This window comes from Chiloscyllium plagiosum, chromosome 6 (genome assembly GCF_004010195.1).
Source record: "Chiloscyllium plagiosum isolate BGI_BamShark_2017 chromosome 6, ASM401019v2, whole genome shotgun sequence".
Classification (NCBI taxonomy): domain Eukaryota; kingdom Metazoa; phylum Chordata; class Chondrichthyes; order Orectolobiformes; family Hemiscylliidae; genus Chiloscyllium; species Chiloscyllium plagiosum.
The window spans coordinates 27,573,994-27,596,564 of NC_057715.1; the positions used below are offsets into that span (position 1 = coordinate 27,573,994).

The window sequence follows — 22,571 nt, forward strand, 5'->3', positions numbered from 1 at the left end:
TTAAGACACTGATCATTAAGAAAGACTATGATGGAAAGGAAATCAGAATTAGCAGAGTGGAGAGAACACACTGAATTTGTCACCAACCTTTTATAAACTTGCCAAGTAATATATGTCTGAAACTTAGAATCCAGTGCAATGAGTGATCTCTGAGTGTTGTAGGCTGATGCATTTCAATGGCCAGGATTATATACTGAAGGGTGTGTTCAGCCTGGGATAGCGCCTCAGAGGCGTAATAGGGAAAGATCATTATGGAGGAGAAAGTGAGATCTGCAGATGCTGGAGATCAGAGCTGAAAATGTGTTGCTGGAAAAGCGCAGCAGGTCAGGCAGCATCCAGGGAACAGGAGAATCGACGTTTTGGGCATAAGCCCTTCTTCAGGAATGAGGAAAGTTTGTCCAGCAGGCTAAGATAAAAGGTAGGGAGGAGGGACTTGGGGGAGGGGCGTCGGAAATGTGATAGGTGGCCCGATTGGCCTACTCTTGTTTTTTGCTTGAAAAGAAGTGCAAACGTTAATTCCACCCAACCCCTCTTCAATAATCTTCCTTCCAAAATGTCAGGTCACTCATTCAGTGAAGAATCTAAATAATGAAGGTTTGAAGTTGCACTTATTACGGGGTGATCTCCACTGCAAATTAAATGACAATTCTGCCATGAGTTTTGTCAGACCCCATATTACAACAGACATCACAATCTCCCTGTTTTGTGGGCTGGCTGTAGACATAACAGGAAGGCATGAGTGTTGCTAGTGAGGGGAGGTAAGAGGGGCAAGAGAGTAGGGGTTTTCAAAAACAAGGGCATGGAGATTGCTTTCTGCAGGGCCATTCCACATCAATGTTGGGTAGTCCCTCCTCCCTACCTTTTATCTTAGCCTGCTGGACACACTTTCCTCATTCCTGAAGAAGGGCTTATGCCCGAAACATCGATTCTCCTGTTCCCTGGATGCTGCCTGACCTGCTGCGTTTTTCCAGCAACACATTTTCAGCAAAGATCATTATGGCCTATGAGGAGTAAGCAACAAGGCCTCTCATAGCCTGCATTCTCAACATGAAATGTATATTGGAAAATATTAAGAGTACTGAAATTGTACTGAGGCACCTCAGAGTGGAAAATGCTCTGTCGATTATACGATTTAATTTGGAATAACATGAAAGAGCTCAGAAAAGATTTAAAAGGATGTTGGAGGGGTTGAGCTAATAGGGAGAGGCTGAATAGGCTGGGCTGTTTTACCAGGAGCGTCGGAGTCTGTGGGGTGACTTTATAGAGGTCAGCTCATGAGGGGCATGGATAGGATAAATAGACAAGGTCTTTTCCCCGGAGTAGGTGAGTCCAGAATTAGAGGGCATAGGTTTAGGATAAGAGGGAAAACAATTTAAAAGGGACCTAAGGGGCAACTTTTTCACTGAGAGGAACTGGTAGATGCTGATAAAATTACAACATTTAAAAGGCACCTGGATGGATATATGAATACAAAGGGTTTGGAGGGATATAGGCCCAGTGATGGTAAGTGGGACTAGATTAGATTGGGATATTTGGTTGACATCGACGAGTTGGACTGAAGGGTCTGTTTCTGTGCTATACATCTCTGTGAGTAAAGCATATTTTTGGAGATAAAATCTTGTCAATTGAATTTCATGAGTTTTAGTGGAATGTTCAACCATGGGGAGCATCATAGCATAATAGAAGTAATCTGTTTCGCCCTTGAATCATGGTATATCTGGAACCTTAAACAGATAGAATCTTTAATACTGTATTTTGGTCCTCTGGGGCAGTTTAGTAGTGCTCTGGTACTCTGCATATAGGCTGGTTTGCATCTAAATCTCTGTAAACCTGGCCTTATTTCCATTAAAATACAAACAGAACTTCAGTTCACACATATTGCGTAGGGGGGAGGGAGGGAAGAGGAAAGAGGAAAGGATGGGGTTCTGTGCTCTGCTCCAAGCTAATTAAGACCGTGCTGTGTTACTCATTATCATACAATGGGCGGGTGAAAGCGTTGAGTGACAGCCTGGGCGGATTAGCGGAACTGTTTAGCCAGTATTTCTCCCTGAGATACTCAGGTTAGAAGTGACGCTGGTGAATGTGCGAGAAAGTGTTAAAACTACCAGAGACATGGGAGAGAGAGTCTGAAAGCGGCGGGTGGAGGTGTTAGACTAGGTAAGACAGGTTGTAGGCTTAACAGACATTTCCAAAGCAGTACTTTGCTTGTCTAGCGCAACAAGGGAGAATTGGTTTCATTTTGTAATTAATGCAAAAATTAAAATACGTCCCTAAAGTTGAAGAACCAGGTAAATTAGAAGGGGGGAGATAATTGGGTGAGTTACAGCAGTAAACAGTGGACTAGATGGGATTTAACCAGTCCCAGAGCTCAGTCTGTTTGTACTTCGAAATGTTTCATTTAGTTAGTGGAAAGAGGGGTGGGTAGGTTATTTCTACAACTAATGTGCAGCTCCGTACTTCCGAGTGAAATTAGCTGTTGCTCCACTCGACCATGTAAACTGTTCAGTGCAAGTGCAGTCACAGCGCCGCACCCGAGATCCTGGGGAGCTGCACAATTACCTGACTTCTCCCCAGCTTCACTTCTTTCACTGTAACCGCCTTCTGCGTCGTCCTCCAGCCTCGAGTTTTTGGCAAAGGTGTTGGTCATAAAGTAACCTCGCGTGTACTTTTTATCCCCCAGTGTCTGCTACCGAGCGATGGAGTGGAAACAGCAGGCGGATCCTGACCACGTCTTGGCATTCAGAGACGCTCAGCGATGGGTAGAGGTGAGTTGATAAGTTTCTCCAGATTTGTTTTTAAAAGTATTTTACACAAATTCAGCAGGTTCTGTTATTGTTTCCTTCTGGCGTGTTACTTTCCATTTGTTCTTGTTCCAAAGTCAGGTTCAATTAATATAACTTTAAAGTGTCGACTTCAATTGCTCTGTGGAGTACTGTTTTTATTAAATAACTTATCCGTGAGCGCATTTTTTGAGTTTTTTTTATATCCCACTACAGAGGGTTTTTATTTCGACACATTTCAGTGTTTTCTTTTATGTATTTTCCATTCAGTGAATGATTGATGGATTAGCACTGTACCCCTAGGCGTATGACCGATTCTTGAAAGTCTGCTTATCTCGTTAATCTGGCGACTTGGTTTTCCTTATGTCAGAGAGAAGAGGTTTTTAGTGGCTGGATTTGTTTCTGTTTGCAGCAAGCCGCCTTTTAATGTAGCTTTGAAGTTGGCACTCTGATAATCGGGTACAGACGGATAAATGTACAGTTTGTTGGGTTTGCACTATTGTGAACATGGAGTTGAAGGAACATTTTAAAATAAATGCATTTATCTTTTGACACGTCTGAAATCTCTTACAAGGGAGGGAGTCAGTGATTTAGGGCAGACACTGTCACCGTCTATCCTTTGTGGCTCAAATAATCAGGGTTTTTAAAGCTAATGTAGCTCACTGAGATTTTTGACGAATTTAGTGTTTGCAAGTTACAGAATCTGGATTAGAACTTTGTCAGACCCCTTCTATTATGGGACTTCTCCTTGCTAATGGTGGAATTTCCAACAAATGACCAAGTGGGAACAGGGATTATGAGAGTTGACCTGTTTGTTGGATTATTTGCTTATTGGGAATGTTGTTCAAGGGAGTAAATGTAAATACAGACTTCAGAAAACATTCAACAAATGTCGTAAGGACTATTAAAATGAAAGCGTCTCTGAATTAAGGGCAAATTGTTTGAAAGACTGTAGTGTTTACTTGACTTAGTGGCAGAAAGAAAGGGTGCTGACCACATTCTTTTGATTTGAGTTAGTTTGCTTTAATGTTCCCTGTGGTAACTTCAGAGGCTGGTAACCCATCAGTATGTCACCCTTAACTAACACGTATAGAGGACTGGCACCAGTACAGCTTCCTGAGACTCAGCTTTGAGTGAACAGAGCCTCTGATACTCTGGCTTCTATCTTGTTGCCAGGACTGTGAATCTGGCCCAATCAGGGAACTCGTGGCATGAGGTCCACTTCGTTGACCTCATTTAAAAGCACTTCATCCTTCCTCCCCCTGTCTGTCTGGGGATGTGGCGTGTTCTTTTACTTGTAGACTCTTTGGGTTTGTTTTCGCACCAGGTCCGGTTGCACCAACTCTCCATCAGATAATGAGAAGTATGTATAGTCTCTTGCACAAGGTGTATCTTGGGAAAAGATTCATCCTCTTCTTCAAGCAGTAGACACATTGAGGCTGCAACGTCACCGTGACCACCTCCGACTCGAGGTTCCTTCACTCAACAGAGGGGAAGAGCTTGCAGCTTTTATGTGGTCCATGTGTTTGTTCAGGACTGCCTCACCTACCCCAAAGTTTGTATGTCAAGGGAGCTGACCTCATCTGACTGTGCCTCTTAACCATGGAAATGGCCCTATATGGTTTCGGCACCAAACATTTTATCTTCTGAAGTAAACTTGCTCTTGTTTGGAAGAGTCTCAGACTCTTTATCTCTTTTTTCCCCCCCCCCCAACAGTGTTTCAACTTCTAATTATGCGCAATTAGAATGAGAGCCCTGAATTTGACCTGAAGCTATAAATGGTATGGCCTTATCCTTTTTTGAGTAGGCCTTGCAGGGGTTTATGGTCTGTCATTATTTCAAATATATATATCCTTTTATAGGTACTGATGGAACTTCCTCACACCAAAAGGTGATAGACAAGCTTTCCTTGTCTATCTGGGTGTTTTGGCAGTCTGCATCAGCCAAGGTCTAGGAAGCATACGCCATTAGGCATTCTCTCCATTGTGCATCTGTGAAGCAACACTACCCCGAGACTGTACAGGGAGGCATTGTATGTCAGCACTAGATCTCGCTTGGATCATGGTGTGTCAGTACTTTAATTTGATTTATTTATTGTCACGTGTACCTCAGTATAGTGAGAAGCTTTGCTTGTGAGCAGTACAGGCACATCATAGTAAGCAAGTATATACAGATCACGGTGAAAAATAACTTAGCCAGAGGCATACAGATTATGTTGCATAGGATGTCCACCTAGGCAAGATCAGTATTTATTTGAAGTTAGAGACTCCATTCATCACTCTAATAACAGTCAGAGGAAGCTGTTCCTGAACCTGCTGGTGCATGTGTTCAAGTTTCTGTATCTTCTGCCTGATGGAAGAGGTTGTAGGAAAGCATGACCAGATTGTGATGGGCCTTTGATGATGGCAGCCTTCTGCAGCAAAAAGCAGTGTAAATAGAGACCATGGATGGAAGATTGGCTTCCATGATGGTCTGGGGTGTGCACACCACCTTCCGTAGTTTATGGTCCTGGGCAGAATATCTGCAGTGGAGTAAGTGAGGACTGCTGATGCTGGAGATCAGAGCTTAAAAATGTGTTGCTGGAAAAGCACAGCAGGTCAGGCAGCATCCAAGGAGAAGGAGAATCGACGTTTCAGACATAAGCCCTTCTTCAGGAATGAGGAGGGTGTGCCAAGCAGGCTAAAATAAAAGGTTGGGAGGAGGGACTTGGGGGAAGGGGCGTTGGGAATGCGACAGGTGGAAGGAGGTTAAGGTGAGGGTGATGGGGCGGAGAGGTCGGGAAGAAGATTGCAGGTCAAGAAGGCGGTGCTGAGTCTGAGGGCTGGGACTGAGAAAAGGTGGGGGGGGGGGAGGGGAAATGAGGAAGCTGGAGAAATCTGCATTCATTCCCTGTGGCTGGAGGGTAACCTCTGGGACACCCGCACCAACCAATCCAACCGCCCCGTGGCTGAACTCTTTAACTCCCCCTCTCACTCCGCCAAGGGCATGCAGGTCCTTGGCCTCCTCCATCGCCAGACCATGGCAACACGACGCCTGGAGGAAGAGCGACTCATCTTCCGCCTAGGAACCCTCCAGCCACAGGGGATGAATGCGGATTTCTCCAGCTTCCTCATTTCCCCTCCCCCCACCTTTTCTCAGTCCCAGCCCTCAGACTCAGCACCGCCTTCTTGACCTGCAATCTTCTTCCCGACCTCTCCGCCCCCACCCCCTCTCCGGCCTATCACCCTCACCTTAACCTCCTTCCACCTATCGCATTCCCAACGCCCCTCCTCCCTACCTTTTATCTTAGCCTGCTTGGCACACCCTCCTCATTCCTGACGAAGGGCTTATGCCCGAAACGTCAATTCTCCTTCTCCTTGGATGCTGCCTGACCTGCTGTCCTTTTCCAGCAACACATTTTTAAGCTCAGAACATCTGCTGCAGTACCAGGATGTTATGCACCAGGACACTGATTAAATTGGTGAGGATACTTCATGGACATGCCAAACGTCCTGAGCTGCCTGAGGAAGAAGAGGTGTCATTTTGCCTTTTTGACCATCTCAACTACGTGGGAAGCTTAAAACCGGTTCTGTTACCCTCACTTGGGAGAGGATCATCCTTAAATGATGTTAGCTGCTGCTTAACTTGCTGAAAGGCTACGTCTTGGCTACGAGACCATATCCAAGGATGACCTCCTTTCAACAGCTGATATATGGCTGCCAGAATGGAGACCAGGTTACGACTGAATTTTCTGTAATAATTGTAAGCCAAGTTTGTGAGGGATTGGATATTTATCCAGCTGACAGAGGTTGTTTACTGGTGAACCAAACTGTTAAGCTTAACAAGTTACTTGACTGGAGCTGGCCATTCTGTAAATTATACTGGTTTGATGATTCCATTGCTCTCCAGCCTCCTGACCTCTGCCTCTACTTATGCACGTAAGGCAAATGGCACTAGGCGGGCCTTGCAAAATTGTGGAATTGTTTCCAGGTCAAACTGTGAGGTGGCCTTGACTTTCCTGAAAAATGCCCGTGTAATTAGGACTTCACTAGGGCAGAAAGTTTCTAAATCAAAAAAATACTGAGCCAGTCAAGGTGAATCTTTTGCAACCAATTTCATGCCATCAGGCTTGGACCCGAGTCTTTTACTGTAATCCGTGGTAACTGAACCAGCTGCTTCTCATACGAGACCAGAACCCAAGTTGTCCCCTTAAACTGTAGAAGTTCCCCGGTATAGGTTCTCAGTCTAGTCGATATCTTACACCAACTTAAGGGTTGGAGCCCAGAGTGAATTTTGTTAAAGACTGGTTCTGCAAGCACTGATACAGCTGTTCCAGTATCAACCTCCATTAGAACCAGGTGACCATTTAGCCACACACTCTGTTGGTTCTGATTTGGATGTTGATGAGCAATGTAGCTGCTCTGAGTCAGATTTGAGGTGGGCCTTCCAAGGTGTGCACTCTCCTGGATACCAGCCTATGAGTTCTCTTTCTTGATTCAGGCCTCGGCACACTCTGTCTCGAGCCTGCGTATCGGCAACATCTGCAATGGCTTGCTGGCCCAGATCCTGAAAGAAATTGTTGGCTTTTTGAACAAGGCTTGGCTTTGTTTTGGGGTCTTGCTCTGGGCTGACTTAGAGTCCCTCTGTTCAGCACATGTCCTGAGTGAGGCTATGCTCTTGCCTTTACTTGAGTGGTGTCCCCCAAGCTCAGCCGGATTGGTAAGGATGTCCACTTCTATCAAAATACATTGTAAGTTGTATGCTCCATTTGTTGCACTTTGTAATGACAAAGCCTGGTGTAGTGCCTGTTTGAAGGCTTCAGCTAGTCAGTGCTTTTGTATGGTTACGTTATTAACCCCATGTACTAAACAAACAGTCTCTTAGAATCTCACTAAGGGTTAAACCAAAGTCACATGCCTCTGCCAGTTGCTTTAACCTTGTCAAAAATCCCATCATGGATTCCCCTGGTTCTCAAACTGCCAAGTAAGACCAATATAATCTCAAAATTAGAGACTTGGGGATGTAATATTCCTTAATTAAATTTTGTCAACTTTTGAAAGGTTTTAGTATCTGGTACCTCAAGAAATATCAGGCTCCTAATATCTGGAAAAAAAAACTGTGGGTCCCTTATTCTGTCAGGAGAATTGCTCATTGGTTTTCATCTCCCAAATGTGATTTGTCCAGAAAAAAATAACACATTTGTTCCACATAATGGGTCCAGTCTTCAGGATTGAACAAGTCAGGCTTCCAAAATAACGGCACGTTGGCAGAAATGCTTATCCCAACTCAAAGACGACTGCGAGTGAATTACTTCAGGATCACTTTTTTTTTCTCATCACTGGAATAACTGCACAGAAGCAGAGTATCCTGTCATCAAGTCACCCTTACTTACCTGTATATAGTACTTGACCACTGTGGCTTCCTCCGAGCCCGCGCTGAGTGAACAGAGTGAGCTCTCTCTCTCGCGCACACATCGATTTTTCCTGTTGCTCAGATGCTGCCTGACTCTGTTTGAAAATTTCTGACCACACATCTGTGCCTTCACTAGGACCCCTTACGTCCATCCCCATACCTTTGTCTGATGCTGCCTTAGCACATGCTGTAGCCCACATCCCTATCTTTGTTCAGACTTGAGTGGATATTCTAACACACTGCCTGGCTTTTGCACTGTGTCCTCTCTTAATCTTGAGGTGATTGCAAACCCTGTCTATATTCTGACTTGCATAGTCTTGTTTGTCAGTCCACCTCGTACTTGATAATGTTAATGGCTACTGATGAAGTAATGTCTACTTTACAACTCTCCTCTTTCCCAGTCTTACCTCTCTAACCTCCTCGAGCACGACAACCCTTCCAGAAACCTGCCCTCTGTTGTCAAAGCTAGAACTGTAGATTCTGTTATTTTAAATTTGGCTCTGCCTTCATCTTTAGGGCCCAAAGTTTTATAAAATATGTCAAAACTTCCCTTTTTTTTTGTTGGCTATTTTGTTTCTACCTTCCAGACTATAAGAACTCTTTGACCAAGCTTTTGGTCATCAGCCCTAATAACCCGTTATGTGAATTGCTGTCACATTTTTTTCTGATCAATGTGCTACATAAATTCAAGCTGCTGGTGTGGTTATTGCCTGAAATTTTGAGGTGGGAGGAAATGGAATGTAGGGACTGAGTGTGATTCCTCAGGCTCAGAGCAAACTAAATTCAGTCTTTAATAAGAGGCTAGCAGGATCGAGTGTTGATGTTTTGTGTTAATGTTGGGAGTACTTATGAGTTTCAATGGGAGTGAAACTCTCAATTACAGTGTTGATTCTTTGGTTATCTAGTAGAGATTATTAATAGCCAAGATGTGGAAGCTTCAACATCTTATAATAAACTATACAAAATGATAAGACTTTGAATTAGTGTGGGTTATGTTTTTGGTATGAATCCTTCTTTACTAACCTTTGTGTAATTACAGGATCTTTTAAAAACATTTTTATACCATTTACAGTTTTCTTAATTTAAGACCAATTGTGGTGCCCTATAGTTACAAATCTTGGAACTGTATTAATTCAATTGTTTGAATGCCTTCCAGGGATGTGAGCATTGTTGGCTAGGCCATTAGTTATTGCCTTTTCTTAATTGTCCAAAGGCTATTAAAGGTCAACCACGTTGCTGAGAGTTTGGGGTGCATGTAGGTTAGACCAAGTGCAGATAGCAGGTTTCCATCCCTAGTGAATTAAATGGGTTTTTAAGACAATGACCAGTGGTCATGGGATTGCCACAAGACTGGCATTTCAATTGTCCTAGAGATGGTGGTGAATCACCACCTTGAACTACTGCAGTGTGCACCCACAGTGCTGGCATTGGAAGGGGTGAATGTTTAAGGTGGTGGATGGGGTGTGGATGCAGTAGACTTTTTTTTGTAAATGGTGTTGGGTTTTTGTGTTGTTAGAACTACAATCCAGGCAAGTGGGGAATATTTCATTGCACTCCTGACCTGGTGCTTTTGTAGAGGAACAGCTTTTGAGGGGTGCTGAGGTGAGTTACTTGACGCAGAATTCCCTGCCTGACCTGCTTTGGTAGGTATTGTTTATATGGCTAGTCTGGTTTGGTTCTAGTCAGAGGTAACCACTGTCATCGCGATTGACCCTTGATTTCAAGGATGATGGCCACTTGGGGTTACAGGTTTCTGCTGTGGTGCTTTGTGACTGAAGAGCTTAATCCTTGACCCATGGATCTTTGGAGGTAGTCGGATCCAGAATGCAGAATTTTATTCCTTTTCTTCCTCCTCCTACTGTTGCCTTAGCCTCATCAATTAATTGTTCAGAGGCATTTTCAACAATTTATAACATCTTTCAATCGCTGTTGTCAATGCTGCTACTTTCAAGGTGAGCTTAGTGTCTTTTGTTGTTGTTTCTTTGGCATCCTTCTGGAAGGTTGACCATATGGAAGTTGGGACAGAACATTTACAGTGACTCCGATACTGTATTCAGTCCATTGCAGCTAATTGTGCAAGAATTTGTCTGAATGCTTGTAAAGCTGGCTTGAAGAATGAAGGGAGTGATTGTTCAACATTCTGCCCATTAACACTGGAGAACGTGGTGTTGACATTAGAATTTCTCCAGTGGTCTCTGTGTTATTGATGCATGGTCCAATCACACTGCAGAAGCTTGTGTTGACAACAATTGTTCTGTGTGCAAGGCAGACGAGAGCAATCTTGTGGTCATGTCATGGAGCTGCACATCACTGAGTAGAAATGCCACAATGTGAATGGAGTTAGAACACACAAGAACATTAAACATTCTGGAAGCAGACTGGCTGCTGCTTCTGTTTTAACCTATATATTATCCTCTGCTGTGCCTTTGCCAGGATTGCATCTCATTTTCGAGTGGGCATGGTGCTGCTGCTGCAACTGCAATATTGTCCTACGCTACTCATTGAACCAACATTAGTCTTTGGCTCGATGAATTGGGCAGAATGAGGCTAATGCTGAAGTTACAGCCTGCAGTTAACTTGTTCTGAATTTATTCGATTTAACATCACGGTAGTGCCACACAGCACAATGAGGGTAGTCTTCAGTCTAGAGAGGGGACTTTGTCTCCATATTGTGCAGTGATCACTGATTTTTGTCATCAATAGATGCATCTGTTTTGGGTGGATTGGTAAGGGTGAAGTTATGTATGTTTTCCCCTTGTTTCTGTTCTGTCACCATCTGTTTCAAGTGGAATCTAGCAGGATAGCACTTAAGGATTCATAATCCTGAGCCACTAATGTGGACAGCTGAGCATAGAAATTTCTCACCCAGGCTATGTTGGCTGTCCTTGCTACCTTCAATGCTGCTTCCAGATGTGGTAAACCTTTGAATACCAATTCATCAGCTGATAGTAGTAAGGTCCTTTTTTCGAGTCTATCCAAGCTGTAAGTAATTTCAAAAGGCACACTTTCTTTAAGGAGATAACCCAAGCTAAGGCATTTGATTGTAGTTAAGGAAAGGTGCTTGCTGCTATCTCCACAGTCCTGGCTTATTTCAACAAAATAGCAGCAATGGAAGGCCACAGTGTGTTTCTCTGCTTCACCCTTTGCAGTCCATGAGGCAAGGAAAGGACAGGATATTGGCCTCCATTTTCTCAACCAGAGCAATGATTAAAGTTGTGTTAGCCTTATTCTGCACAACATTGTTAGTCAACTGAGTAAGTGCCTTGAGAGGATGGTAGTTGGTAACCACATGATTTTCTTTCCTGTGTTTGACCTATTGCCACAAAGACTCATGGGGCTGAGAGTCAAATGTAGTGGCCTTAATTATTTGTGACCTGCAACCTCTGGTGGGTCTGCCCTGCCTGTGAGACAGCACATACCCAGGGATGACGATTGAGTGACCTAGGATTTTGATGGACAGGTAGCGTTCTAAAAATCAGACAGTGATTTTTCTCGTCTTTGGCAAATCTCTCTCAATTTTGATATAAGTATCCAGATGTTAGTGAGAACAAACACTGCATGGGTCATTAGCAATGGATGGATCTGGCATGTACAGTGTCTAAGTCAGTGCTGGTAGACAATTGGGTTTTAATTTTCTTGTACGTTTTCTCGTAGTTTGACTAGCTTGCTTTGTTCAGAGAGCAGTTAAGAATCACATGTCTTTGGATTATTAATGTAGTAACATTCCCACTAAGCTGACATTCTTGTAATTATGTACCAATACAATTGTAAGGTATATTTTTGTATGTATTAAAGTGAAAATGTACATACTTTTTCTTCATTCCTTTGTGGCGTATGTGGATCACTGAGGCCACTATTTGTTGCCTGTCCTTCACTTTGTTATGGTTGGTTGGGCTATTTCAGAGGGCAGTAAAGATCAATTGAATTGTGAATCTGGAGTCGGATGTAAACCAGACTGGGTGAGGATGTTAGATCTAATCCCCTAAAGGACATTAGTGAGATTTTACAGCAATCAATAACAATTGACATGGTGACTATTCCAGGGGGAAGGAAACTTTTCAATTCCAGATTTAGTCACTAAACTTAAATTTCACCACCTGCTATGGTGGGTGTTGAACCTATATCCCTGGAGCATTATGTGGATCTCTGGATTATTTGTCCAGTGACAAGACTGCGATGCTCCCATCTCCTCTCTCATGGCCATCTGTTCTGTATTGAATTGTTTGTAGAGTGCACATTTATTTTTCTCTTCTAGCATTTTAAGAGAAAGACATAGTCTCAGATCCACTAATTCTGTCAAATGAAATGATGAGTAAAGATAATTCGATCATTTGCGTCAGACGTTATGGTGAAAAAAGTAATAGCAGCTATTATTTTGAAACATGAGTTGAAGTCTCTCTATTGTTTGATACTCTGACATGCATGGAATGAGATTGTGACGCTACTAGTGTTGCATGTGTTCCCCCTCCCTAAACAATATTATCTGCATGCAATAATTTAAAACAAAATTTGGTTAGGAACAGTGAAGGCTAATTGAGGAAAATATTTCAAAATTTAGTGTGCTTACACCCAACAGGTGCGAGTGGGGAAGGTTGAAACATGTAAAGAGGAATGGTTATTGTTCAAGCTTTGGCAGACGTAAATGACATTTGGAGCAATAACTAAATCAGTCCTCAAGTTGTTCTGTCATTGACTAAATGCATTTGCTCAATCTGGTGTGAAGCACAGCAATTTGGATCAGGCATGTTATACACTCCAGCAACATGTCAGTGCCTTGAGGGATGATGTTGAATATGTAGACTTGACCACCTGGTAAGAGGAATTGGGGAACTAACATACTGCTAAACCCAGGGATTTGGATTATCTCCCGTCCTCTGATTATTGCCTGTTTGTTAATGTGCCTAATTTATTTCACAAGGAGGTCATTCAGAAAATACCAATGGGGATTTAGAAATTGAGGTAACAGGATGTTAGCTGGGTCCTGAGCATATGTCCAAGTATCACAGATGATCTGAACAATGTCTTCGCAACCCTAAGCTGAATATCTGGCCAGTATCGATGGCGATGGACATAAAGGAAAGGGCACTGCTCCTGTATTGACCACCTTGAGCGGAGGCCAGTAGGGGGGAGACTTAATAATTTTACACTGTAAAATATGGGGAAAAAGTAAAGAGCAGACTTCAGTTAATGAACCTTGTGCGAGATAAACATTTGTGCGTCCCAGAGGATAGTGTTTATAGGTTCCGGCTGACATCAATTTAGTACTTTGAAAACACTGGACAAGCCTTGGAGAGAGGTTGAGAGAATGGGAGGGGAGAAGCAACATCTACGATAAGATTATTTGTTCTCTGGCTGAGTGAAGGTGAAGATGTGAAGCATGTTGGTCTACAACCTGGAAAGGATGTCTGTCTTTTCATCTTTGGTCCCTCATTATCCAATTTTTCTTCACAATGTTGCAAAGCAAAAACTTGAATAAAGAGATTGCCTTATCTCAGACAGATTATTTGGGTTAATTCTTGTGTCCGCTCTCTGAGTACACTTATGATCAAAAGCCAGTACTCGAGCGTCCTGTGGTGGATTATTCAAATTCCAATGACTGGCAAACAATCTAATATTGAACAGATGATTTGATAGTTATGTTGTCTGGTTCCATAACCATGTTTATTTGAATTTACAAGTTTGTCAAAAAAAATTCTAAATCTAGTTTTCAAATATTGACATTTTAGAAAGGTCTTTTGTCAGATTTTTACTCTTTCCCACCAAGTGACTCTCTAGATACTTTTTCTTAAAATTGCTATTGAGATTCTGGGATTGTTGTACCTTGTCAATGCTTTGTTTTTCCAGATGACCAGCTGATGTCCCAATGTCACGTGTGGCCTTCCTATTTGTTACCACCTGCAAGATTCCAAACTTAGAACAGATGGAGCATGAAGGTGTAGGAATCTCCTCTCATCTAACTCAGTTCTACACTTTCTAGACCCTATATTGTTACTTTTTAGTCAGTGACTGTAAAACCACAACAAAATGCTTTTATAGAGGTTTGTAAAATCATGAGGGGCATGAATAGGGTAAATAGACAAGGTCTTTTCCCTGGGGTCAGGGAGTCCAGAACTAGAGGGCATAGGTTTAGGGTGAGAGGGGAAAGATATAAAAGAGACCTATGGGGCAACTTTTTCCACACAGCGGATGCTGCGTGTATGAAATGAGCAGCCAGACAAGGTGGTGGAGGCTGGTACAATTATAGCATTTTAAAAGGCATCTGGATGGGTATATGAAAGCAAAGAATTGAGAGATATGGGCCAAATGTGACAAATGGGACTAGATTAATTTACAATATCTGGTCAGCATAGATGGGTTGGACTGAAGGGTCTGTACCCCTGCTGTGCATCTCTAGCATTCCAGTGCAGTTGTAAGCTATGACACATCTTATGTCAAGAGGTAATGATTCACAGGTCCACCCCTGCATGTCTGAGTTATAGAGTGATAGAGATGTACAGCAGGGAAACAGACTCTTCGGGCCAACTCGTCCATGCCGACCAGATATTCCAACCCAATCTATTCCCATCTGCCAGTACTTGGCCCATATCCCTCCAAACTCTTCCTATTCGTATACCCATCCAGCTGCCTTTTAAATGTTGCAATTGTACTCGCTTCCACCACTTCCTCTGACAGCTCATTCCATACATATACCACCCTGCATGGAGAAGTTGCCCCATAGGTCTCTTTTATATCTTTCCCCTCTCACCTTAAACCTATGCCTCTAGTTGTGGACTCTTCTACGCTGGGGAAAAGACCTTGTCTATTTACCCTAGCCATGCCCCTCATGATTTTATAAACCTCAAAGGTCACCCCTCAGCCTCCAATGCTCCAGGGAAAATAGTCCCAGCCTATTCAGCCTTTCCCTATAGCTCAAACCCCTCAACCCTGGCAACATCCTTGTAAACCATTTCTGAACCTTTCAGCTTTCACAACATCATTCCTCTGGCTGGGAGACCAGAATTGCACACAGTATTCCAACAGTGGCCGAACCAATGTCCTGTACAGCTGCAACATGACCTCCCAACTCCTGTAAATAATGCTTTGACCAATAAAGGCAAGCGTACAAATCTTACTGAAATTTTCTGGTTGTTATCACGTTTGAGAGTTTGCTGTGTTTGAATTGGCCGCCTTATTCCGTACATCAATTAGCTGTATAGTATTTTGGAGCATCCAGAGGTTTTGAAAAGTGCTCTGTAAATGTAAATCTTTCTGTCTTATCGTCTCTTTCTGAAGCAAAGCAAAGTTTGGATAACTCCCTGTTTTACTGCTCAAGACTTGAGTGTGTATCATCTGAATATTATTGAACCAGTGATGGCTGTATTTAAATTGCTATGCACATGGTTGCTTGAATTTGCAATTAAAAATTAAACTTGTGCAAGACTGGCTGCATGCAGTCACATTGTGTTTTTGTCTGCTTTGAATGGAAGAATGTTGAATTCTGATTTTGTGGAACAAAGCAACACTTCTTTTCAATTTAGTTGTGTAAGAGTTGCAACACTTGTGTATGTCAGTATGCTGCTATGATTCATTTACTAATTAGTAATCCTAAATTTGTGATAATGCATAATTGACAGTGAAGTTACTTCTCTGCAGCAGTGTCAGGAGAGGTGGAATGATTCAGATTACCTCATTTGTGAGGAGATCATCTAATTCTGTTTATAGTTCACAGCTGACTGTTTTTCCTTTTTGCTAAACTCTTGAGTCCATGTAGTTGAGTACATCTCTGGAGAATATACTTTTGAGGTGGCACAGTGAAAATTCACTTTATTAGCTCCTGGGATGGTAGGAATGTCCTCTGATGTGAAGCTCAGGCAAACTGGATCCGTGTTCCCTGGAATTTTGATGGGTCCATGCTGGTCTCAATAGGCAGCAACTGAGAAGTTGTTTCCTCTGACTGGTTTTAGGATTAGTGACCAATCATTTGGAACTGAGATGTAAAATTATTCTCAAAAGGCTGAGTCTTTAGAATTCTTACCAAAGTTGGTAGTGAATGCTGTACTGTTGAACATATGTAATGTTGAGATTGACAGATATTTTTCATCATGTGGAGTTGAGGGATATGTGGAGTTGACTCTGACAATGAGCCATGGTTAAATAGCAGAAAAGGCTTGGTGGTCTATTCTGAACCTTCTGTTCTGGGGATCAATTGAACTTTTTCTTTCTTTTCTCAAGGAAAATATTATGGCTGGATTTCACTTCAGTTGTACCACACAGTAAAGCTTTGAATCAACAATAAATGTTGCATCTTCAGGGATTTTTAGATGAAAGGAAAACCATTGTGTTGTTATAACTTGTCTATAACATAAACTTTTTTTTAGCTAAAAAGCATAAGTAAATGATTCAAATATTTAACTTGGCAACAATGGATGAATATTTTCAACTTTAATTTCTGCATGATTTTTTAGAATTTTGAGTGCAGTCTTGATACTTTCAAAACACTACAGATTTATTGAGCAGTAGGAAGTACAGCAGTGGAAGTAATGTTGTTCTTGGACAATTTGGCATTTGTGCTAAATATTCCTTCACAAAATTTCCACAATGTTTCTTTTTCACTTAGCTGGCAGGGCAAGTCTTTACTGCCCATCCCTAGTTGCCCTTGACAAAATGACGAGATCCCTTCCTGAACCTTCACAGTTCATTTGGTGTAGGTGTGCCATCAGTGCTGATTTTGAAGGTGGATTCCAGGATTTTGACCAACCAATTATTGAAGGAACAGTGAGTTATCACTAAGCGACAGTAGTGTGTGTTTTGGCGGGGAACTTCCAGGCTGTCATTTTTCCATGTACCTGCTGTCTCTATCCTAGGATAGGTTTCTAACGTACTAAGGAGTCTTAATGAATTGTTACAGAGCACCTTGCAGATGGTACATACTGGTGCTACTGAGCAGTAGTGGAGGCAGTGAATGTTTGTGGGTAAGGTGCCAGTCAAGTGAGCTGTTATGTCTTGGGTGGTTTCATACTTCTCAAGTGTTATTGGAGTTGCACTTACCCAGCAAGTGGGGAATATTGTCACCCTCTTGACTTGTGGTTTGTAGATGGTGACCGGGCTTTGGGGAGTCGGAAAGTGAGTTACTTGTACCACAGTTACTTGTAGCCCCAGTGTTTATACAGTTAGTCCAGTTCAGTTTCAATGGTATTCTCAATGTGTTGGAGTAGGATTCACTGATAGCAATGCCATTATATGTCAAGGGGCATTAGATTCTCGTGTTGGAGATGGTCATTACCATTGCATGGCCTGAATGTCACTTGCTACTTGCTAGCCCAAAACTGGATATTATCCAGGTCTTGCTGTATTTGGGCATCGTGCCTCAGTATTTGAGGGGTCAAGTGTATATTGTGCAATGATCAGTAGCATCCCACTCTGACATTATGGTGGAGGGAAAATCATTGAAACAGCTGAAAATGGATGGGCCCAAGACAATACTCCTGAGGAATTACTGCAGAGATTGATCTCCAACGATCACAACCATTATCTTATGTGTCAAGTATGTCTCCAACCAGTTTGCCCCCCCAGTTACCAGTGACCCTAGTTCCAACTCTGGTGCTGGGGACCTCTGGAGGAGCAGAATTGGATCATCCACTTGGCATTTTTGTCTGAAGATTGTTGCAAATGCTTGGCCTTATCTTATACAGTGCTGGGCCTAAACTGCATTTGCAGAAATGCTTCAACTAAGGTGGCAGAAAGTTTTTGAATTGACAGGAAGAACTGTATACAATTTAAAATCTGATTATTTGGAACATGTTCTTTACTTTCACTTTACAAAGTTTTTTCTTCTTTTGTTTGAATATATTAAAACATGGCTCTTCTAGTTGATCACTGATAGTGTTTCAAATACTGTGTGCAGCAAATGTGCATCTTCAAGGAAAAATATACACTTTTAATGGTTGAAAATTGTTTATTTGTGGTTTTTTATATAAAAAAAGTCAAGTGTCTGATTTATCAAATCAGACCTGGCAATATATTGATCAGTGCATCTTTCCCAAGTGTTGCTCCTGTCAATTTTCAAACTACTGCAATCTATTTGCAGATTTATGATTAACTCAACTGCGTCTTTACAGACCAGCTGTTTTGGGTAATATATTAAATTGAGGCCCTATCTTTTGTCATGTTTGTATAACGACTCTTTGGTATCCTGAAGAGCAGGGGACTTCGTGGTATCCTGGCTAATATTTATCCCTCATTCAACCTCATTACAGCAGATTGTCAGGGCAACTTCACATACTCTTTGTGACTATTGGTTATCAGGTTATCACAATACAATTAGTGACTACACTTCAGAAGAACGTAGTTGGCTGTAAAGCACTTTGGGATATCCTGGACTTGTGAAAGGTGCTGTAAAAATACAAAACCTTGATTACATCCATCAAATTGTCTTTATTGAAATTTGTTAATTGTAGTGTTCTAGTTGGGCTTCCTCATTTAGCTTTCCCTAGTTGTGCAGAATTTGTATGGGAACTACTTATAACCACTCTGTGCTTGATATGATAACAGACAAAACTGTGATTCACTTGTCCTTCAGCGTAACTCTAAAGGCAATAAGCCAAGAATCCTGCTGCAGCTCTCCAATTCAAAATTGTTAAAATATTAGGACTTAAGTTAATACTGGGCAGAATATCGAAAATGATATGTTCTAAGCACTGAGTTAGTCTTTTCATTAAAAGGTGTGATGTGATGCAACACCATCTCTCTCCCAGAAAAACTAAATCTCTGCCTTTTTATCTTGTCAAAGAGACTTTTTATGTCCTAGATTTTCCAGTGGCCAGATAGTGATTATTGTATAATAGAGCTGTGCACAGGGACCCTGCAGAATCCCCACTAGGATGGATTAGCCCAGGAAATTGAAGATTCTGGTGGGCGATCACCCCCCCCCCTTACACTGGAACTGTCAGAAAATATCCCTTTCAATCAGAATTTGGAAAGTTCCAATGAAGTCAAGTAAATAATTACTGGCAATAAGTTAAACTATCATGTCGTTTAACTCCCGAGTAACTGTTTAACTGACCTCATACGTAGCTGTCTCTAGACTGATGCTTTGAAAATCTGGCCCTTTTGAATCCATTTCAGCTTGAGTTAGGAGTGTCCTCACTTTGCCACATCTTCAGGTTTCCTTCATTTTAATTAGTGACAGTAATGATGCAAAGGGCAACTGTCAGTGTGGAGTTTGCACATTCTCCCCATGTCTGTATGGGTTTCTATTGGGTGCTCTGGATTCCCCCCCCCCCCCCCCTCCAAAGCCTATGCTGGTCAGGTGAATTGGCCGTGCTAAATTGCACAGTGTTAGCTACATTAGGCAGGGGTAAATATAGGGTAGGGGAATGGGTCTGGGTGGGTTACTCTTCAGAGCGTTGGTGTAGACTTGTTGGGCCATAGGGCCTGTTTCCATACTGTAGGTAATCTAATCTAACCTACTGCAAATACCTCCTGCTCAACTAAAACATTAAAAACCAGTTTATCTCCTCACATGGGATGTCTGCACATAAGAATTTGCAAGAAAAACTTATTCTTTCTAAGAGCGTGTCTTAAAGACCTTTGCTGGGTGCTTGCGTGAACTATTTGCTTGAGTGAATTTGTTACTAACTTTTCTAGTCCATGAGGTTTTCCATAATCAGAATTTGAGAGGAGGGTTGAGTTCTTCCCATTGACCTCTTCTGGCATCCAATTAGACAAATTTACATAGTGCGTGTTAACAGTCAGCAGAAATAGTCACACTCTGTGGATCCCTGTCTTGTGCAGTATCCAGCCTACAGATCTTTTTAATCAAACAGACCTGTAGTTGCTCTTTAGTTTGTATTGTAAGATCGTTGGAGAATGTCGGTTATTCTCTGGGTTAGAACTGAAAAATGCACCTATGTTTGTTTCTGCTTGCAAATCATTAATGTCTTTTGGGGAAGGAAACTGCCATCCTTACCTGGTCTGGCCTACATGTGACTCCAGACCTGCAGCAACTGGGCTGATTTTAACTGCCCTCTGTATGATCAAGGGATGGGAATTAATGCTGGCCTAGCCAATGATGCCCTTATCCTGTGAATTTAAAAAAAATCAGTTAATTCTGCAAAATAATTCATTTGATCTGACATGTTATTAGAGTGTTTCAATTAAATCCAATCGTTGGGAATAAGAAGTATAAACTATCCTTTGGATCAAAACCAGCAAATATTTGAAGCTTCTCCATGAACGGTACACCGGATAACACAGCAACTTCCACTGGCCCCTTCCAAACTGTGATCTCAACCATCACAAGGGCAAAGGACGCAATAGGAGTACCACATCCTGCAAGATCCCCTTCATGCCCCACACCATGCTGACTTTGAATTGTATCACACCCCCTTCTGTGTCACTGAGTCACAATAATCCTGGAATTTCCTCCCAGTCAACATGACAGATGTTCCCCCACACAAGGACTGTCATACTTAAGACAGTTTACCTCAAACACCTCTAGGGCAATTAATGAAAGTGACACCCCTCTTGTTGCTCTGAATGTAATGACACCTAATGAATGGAAAGGTGATGTACCAAGTAATTGAGATAAAGAAACAAGTGCTGGAAGAGGGGTTTTGGGGTGAGCCATGCTGAATTTGTAATTTGGAGTTCAAACTATCGTTAATTTAAGGGCTAGCGTGAAATTTGTTTGCATTAGTTGAAGTTTACATGATCATTATCTCCTGGGGTCTGGCTAGCTTGATTCCTAGCCTGTAACATCATTTGTGGTGTAACTGAGCTAATGTTAAAGGAATTAAACGGATGGAAATCTGCAAGATTGTGTTCGAAATGAGATTAAATAATTAAAGTTGAAGTTATTGTTAAATTTTGTCATGAATCTGCGGCAGGGACTTGTTTTTGGAAACTGAGAAGTTGATTGAGATGAGATTATTGTCTAGTTCAGTTGAGAGAAAGAGCTGGAGAAGCGAGAACCAGCTGTGTCGATCATGAGACTGCCAAGAGGCAACTGGCCAATTGCTGATTGTGTGTGGATAGCAAGCACATTAGCCTAACATAAGTAGCTCAGGACAAAACAGGCTGACCAACTACATGGAGACCGGAATAGAGAACTAATCTCTCCATTCTGACTGTTGGTTAGGCCTGATCGACCTTGCACACATGGATGCATGAGTTTGAGTTTCAATCTTCCGAAGAGCTATATGTTTCATAAGAGTATGAAATTTAGCAAGCACATGCTAACTTTATGGCCTGATTTGGTATATTAAATCAGTAATATTTTATAGAAAACATGTATAGGAAAAATGAGGTCGTGCAAACTGCCTTTTGGACAATTGGAGATGGGCAATAAATGTTGGCCTAGCTGATGATGTCCTTATCCCATGAATGAATTTTTAAAAAAAGTTCATATTCCTTATGTAAATGCAAATGAAGGTACAGAGTGAATCTGTAATTCTTAAACAAATGTCACACAATTAGGAGTAGGCCATTCAGCCTGTCAAATCTGCTCCTACCATTACATGTGATCATGGCTGATCTGATTGTAATGTCACATCTGCATTTCTGAGTATCCTTGATGTCCTTTTATCCCTTTTGATAAAGAAGACTCCATCTACCTCTGCATTTAAAAAAAAAACTCAAGGACTCTACTTCCTTTTACCATTTCAGGAAGGGAGTTCCAAAGATCATGTAATGGGAGGAAATATTGAATATTTTTAACAGGCAGCCCCTAACATTTAAACCATTGCTCCTAGGTCTAGATTCTTTGAGAGGAAACCTCTCCACGTAATACTGTCAAGACCCCTCATGATTTTGTTTCATTCATGTTGCTTTGTAATCTTCCAAACCCCAAGCACAGTAGTCTGTCCATTCTTTCCTCATTCTCCCTGCTGTGCTCCAATTTTAGGCATTAATCTATTAAACCTTTCCTAAAGCGCCTCCAATGCAATTTGCATCTTCCGTTTAAATGAATAACCACTACTGCACACCGGTATGTTGATTTATAGTCTGATGTAGAACTGAAGCAAAATCTTTTCCGATCCATTATCCTCCTGATGCACAATCTTCATTGGTTTGCCTGATTATTTGCTGTATCTTCATCCTGTCACCCACCCACAAGCACACCCAGATTCCTCTGCATCTCCACAGAGCAGGTTGGGAGGGACTTCCAGGAGGGAGAGATGCTTTTAATTCCCAGTCAGAATTGTGTGGAGTTTGAAGGGGATCTTGCAGGATGTGTTATTTTGATGGTATGTATTTTTAAAATTCCTACTGCCTGTGTGGACAATTTCACATTTGCTCAGATTTTACACATTTTGGCCACTTGCTTAGACTATCTGTCTTTTTGTAGCCTCTTTGTTGTCGCTTTATATCCTGTTTCCAACTTGTATTCCTACCTGTGTTTCACATCACATTTGACAACCA

General features: G+C 42.0%; 1 protein-coding gene across 3 annotated transcripts in view; it reads left to right on the forward strand.

Moving 5' to 3' along the window:
- Positions 1–2,041: 2,041 nt before the first annotated feature.
- lmo7a (LIM domain 7a) overlaps positions 2,042–22,571 on the forward strand; it is a 225,001-nt gene continuing 204,471 nt past the window's right edge. For 2 of the 3 annotated variants that reach the window (XM_043691399.1, XM_043691397.1), the window contains exons 1-2: positions 2,427–2,590; positions 2,681–2,765. In XM_043691399.1, the coding sequence (XP_043547334.1) occupies positions 2,442–2,590; positions 2,681–2,765 (234 nt within the window). In that variant the 5' untranslated portion in view covers positions 2,427–2,441. Of the gene's footprint in view, positions 2,158–2,426; positions 2,591–2,680; positions 2,766–22,571 lie in introns of those variants that run through there. The other variant, XM_043691398.1, reaches the window with a different exon arrangement.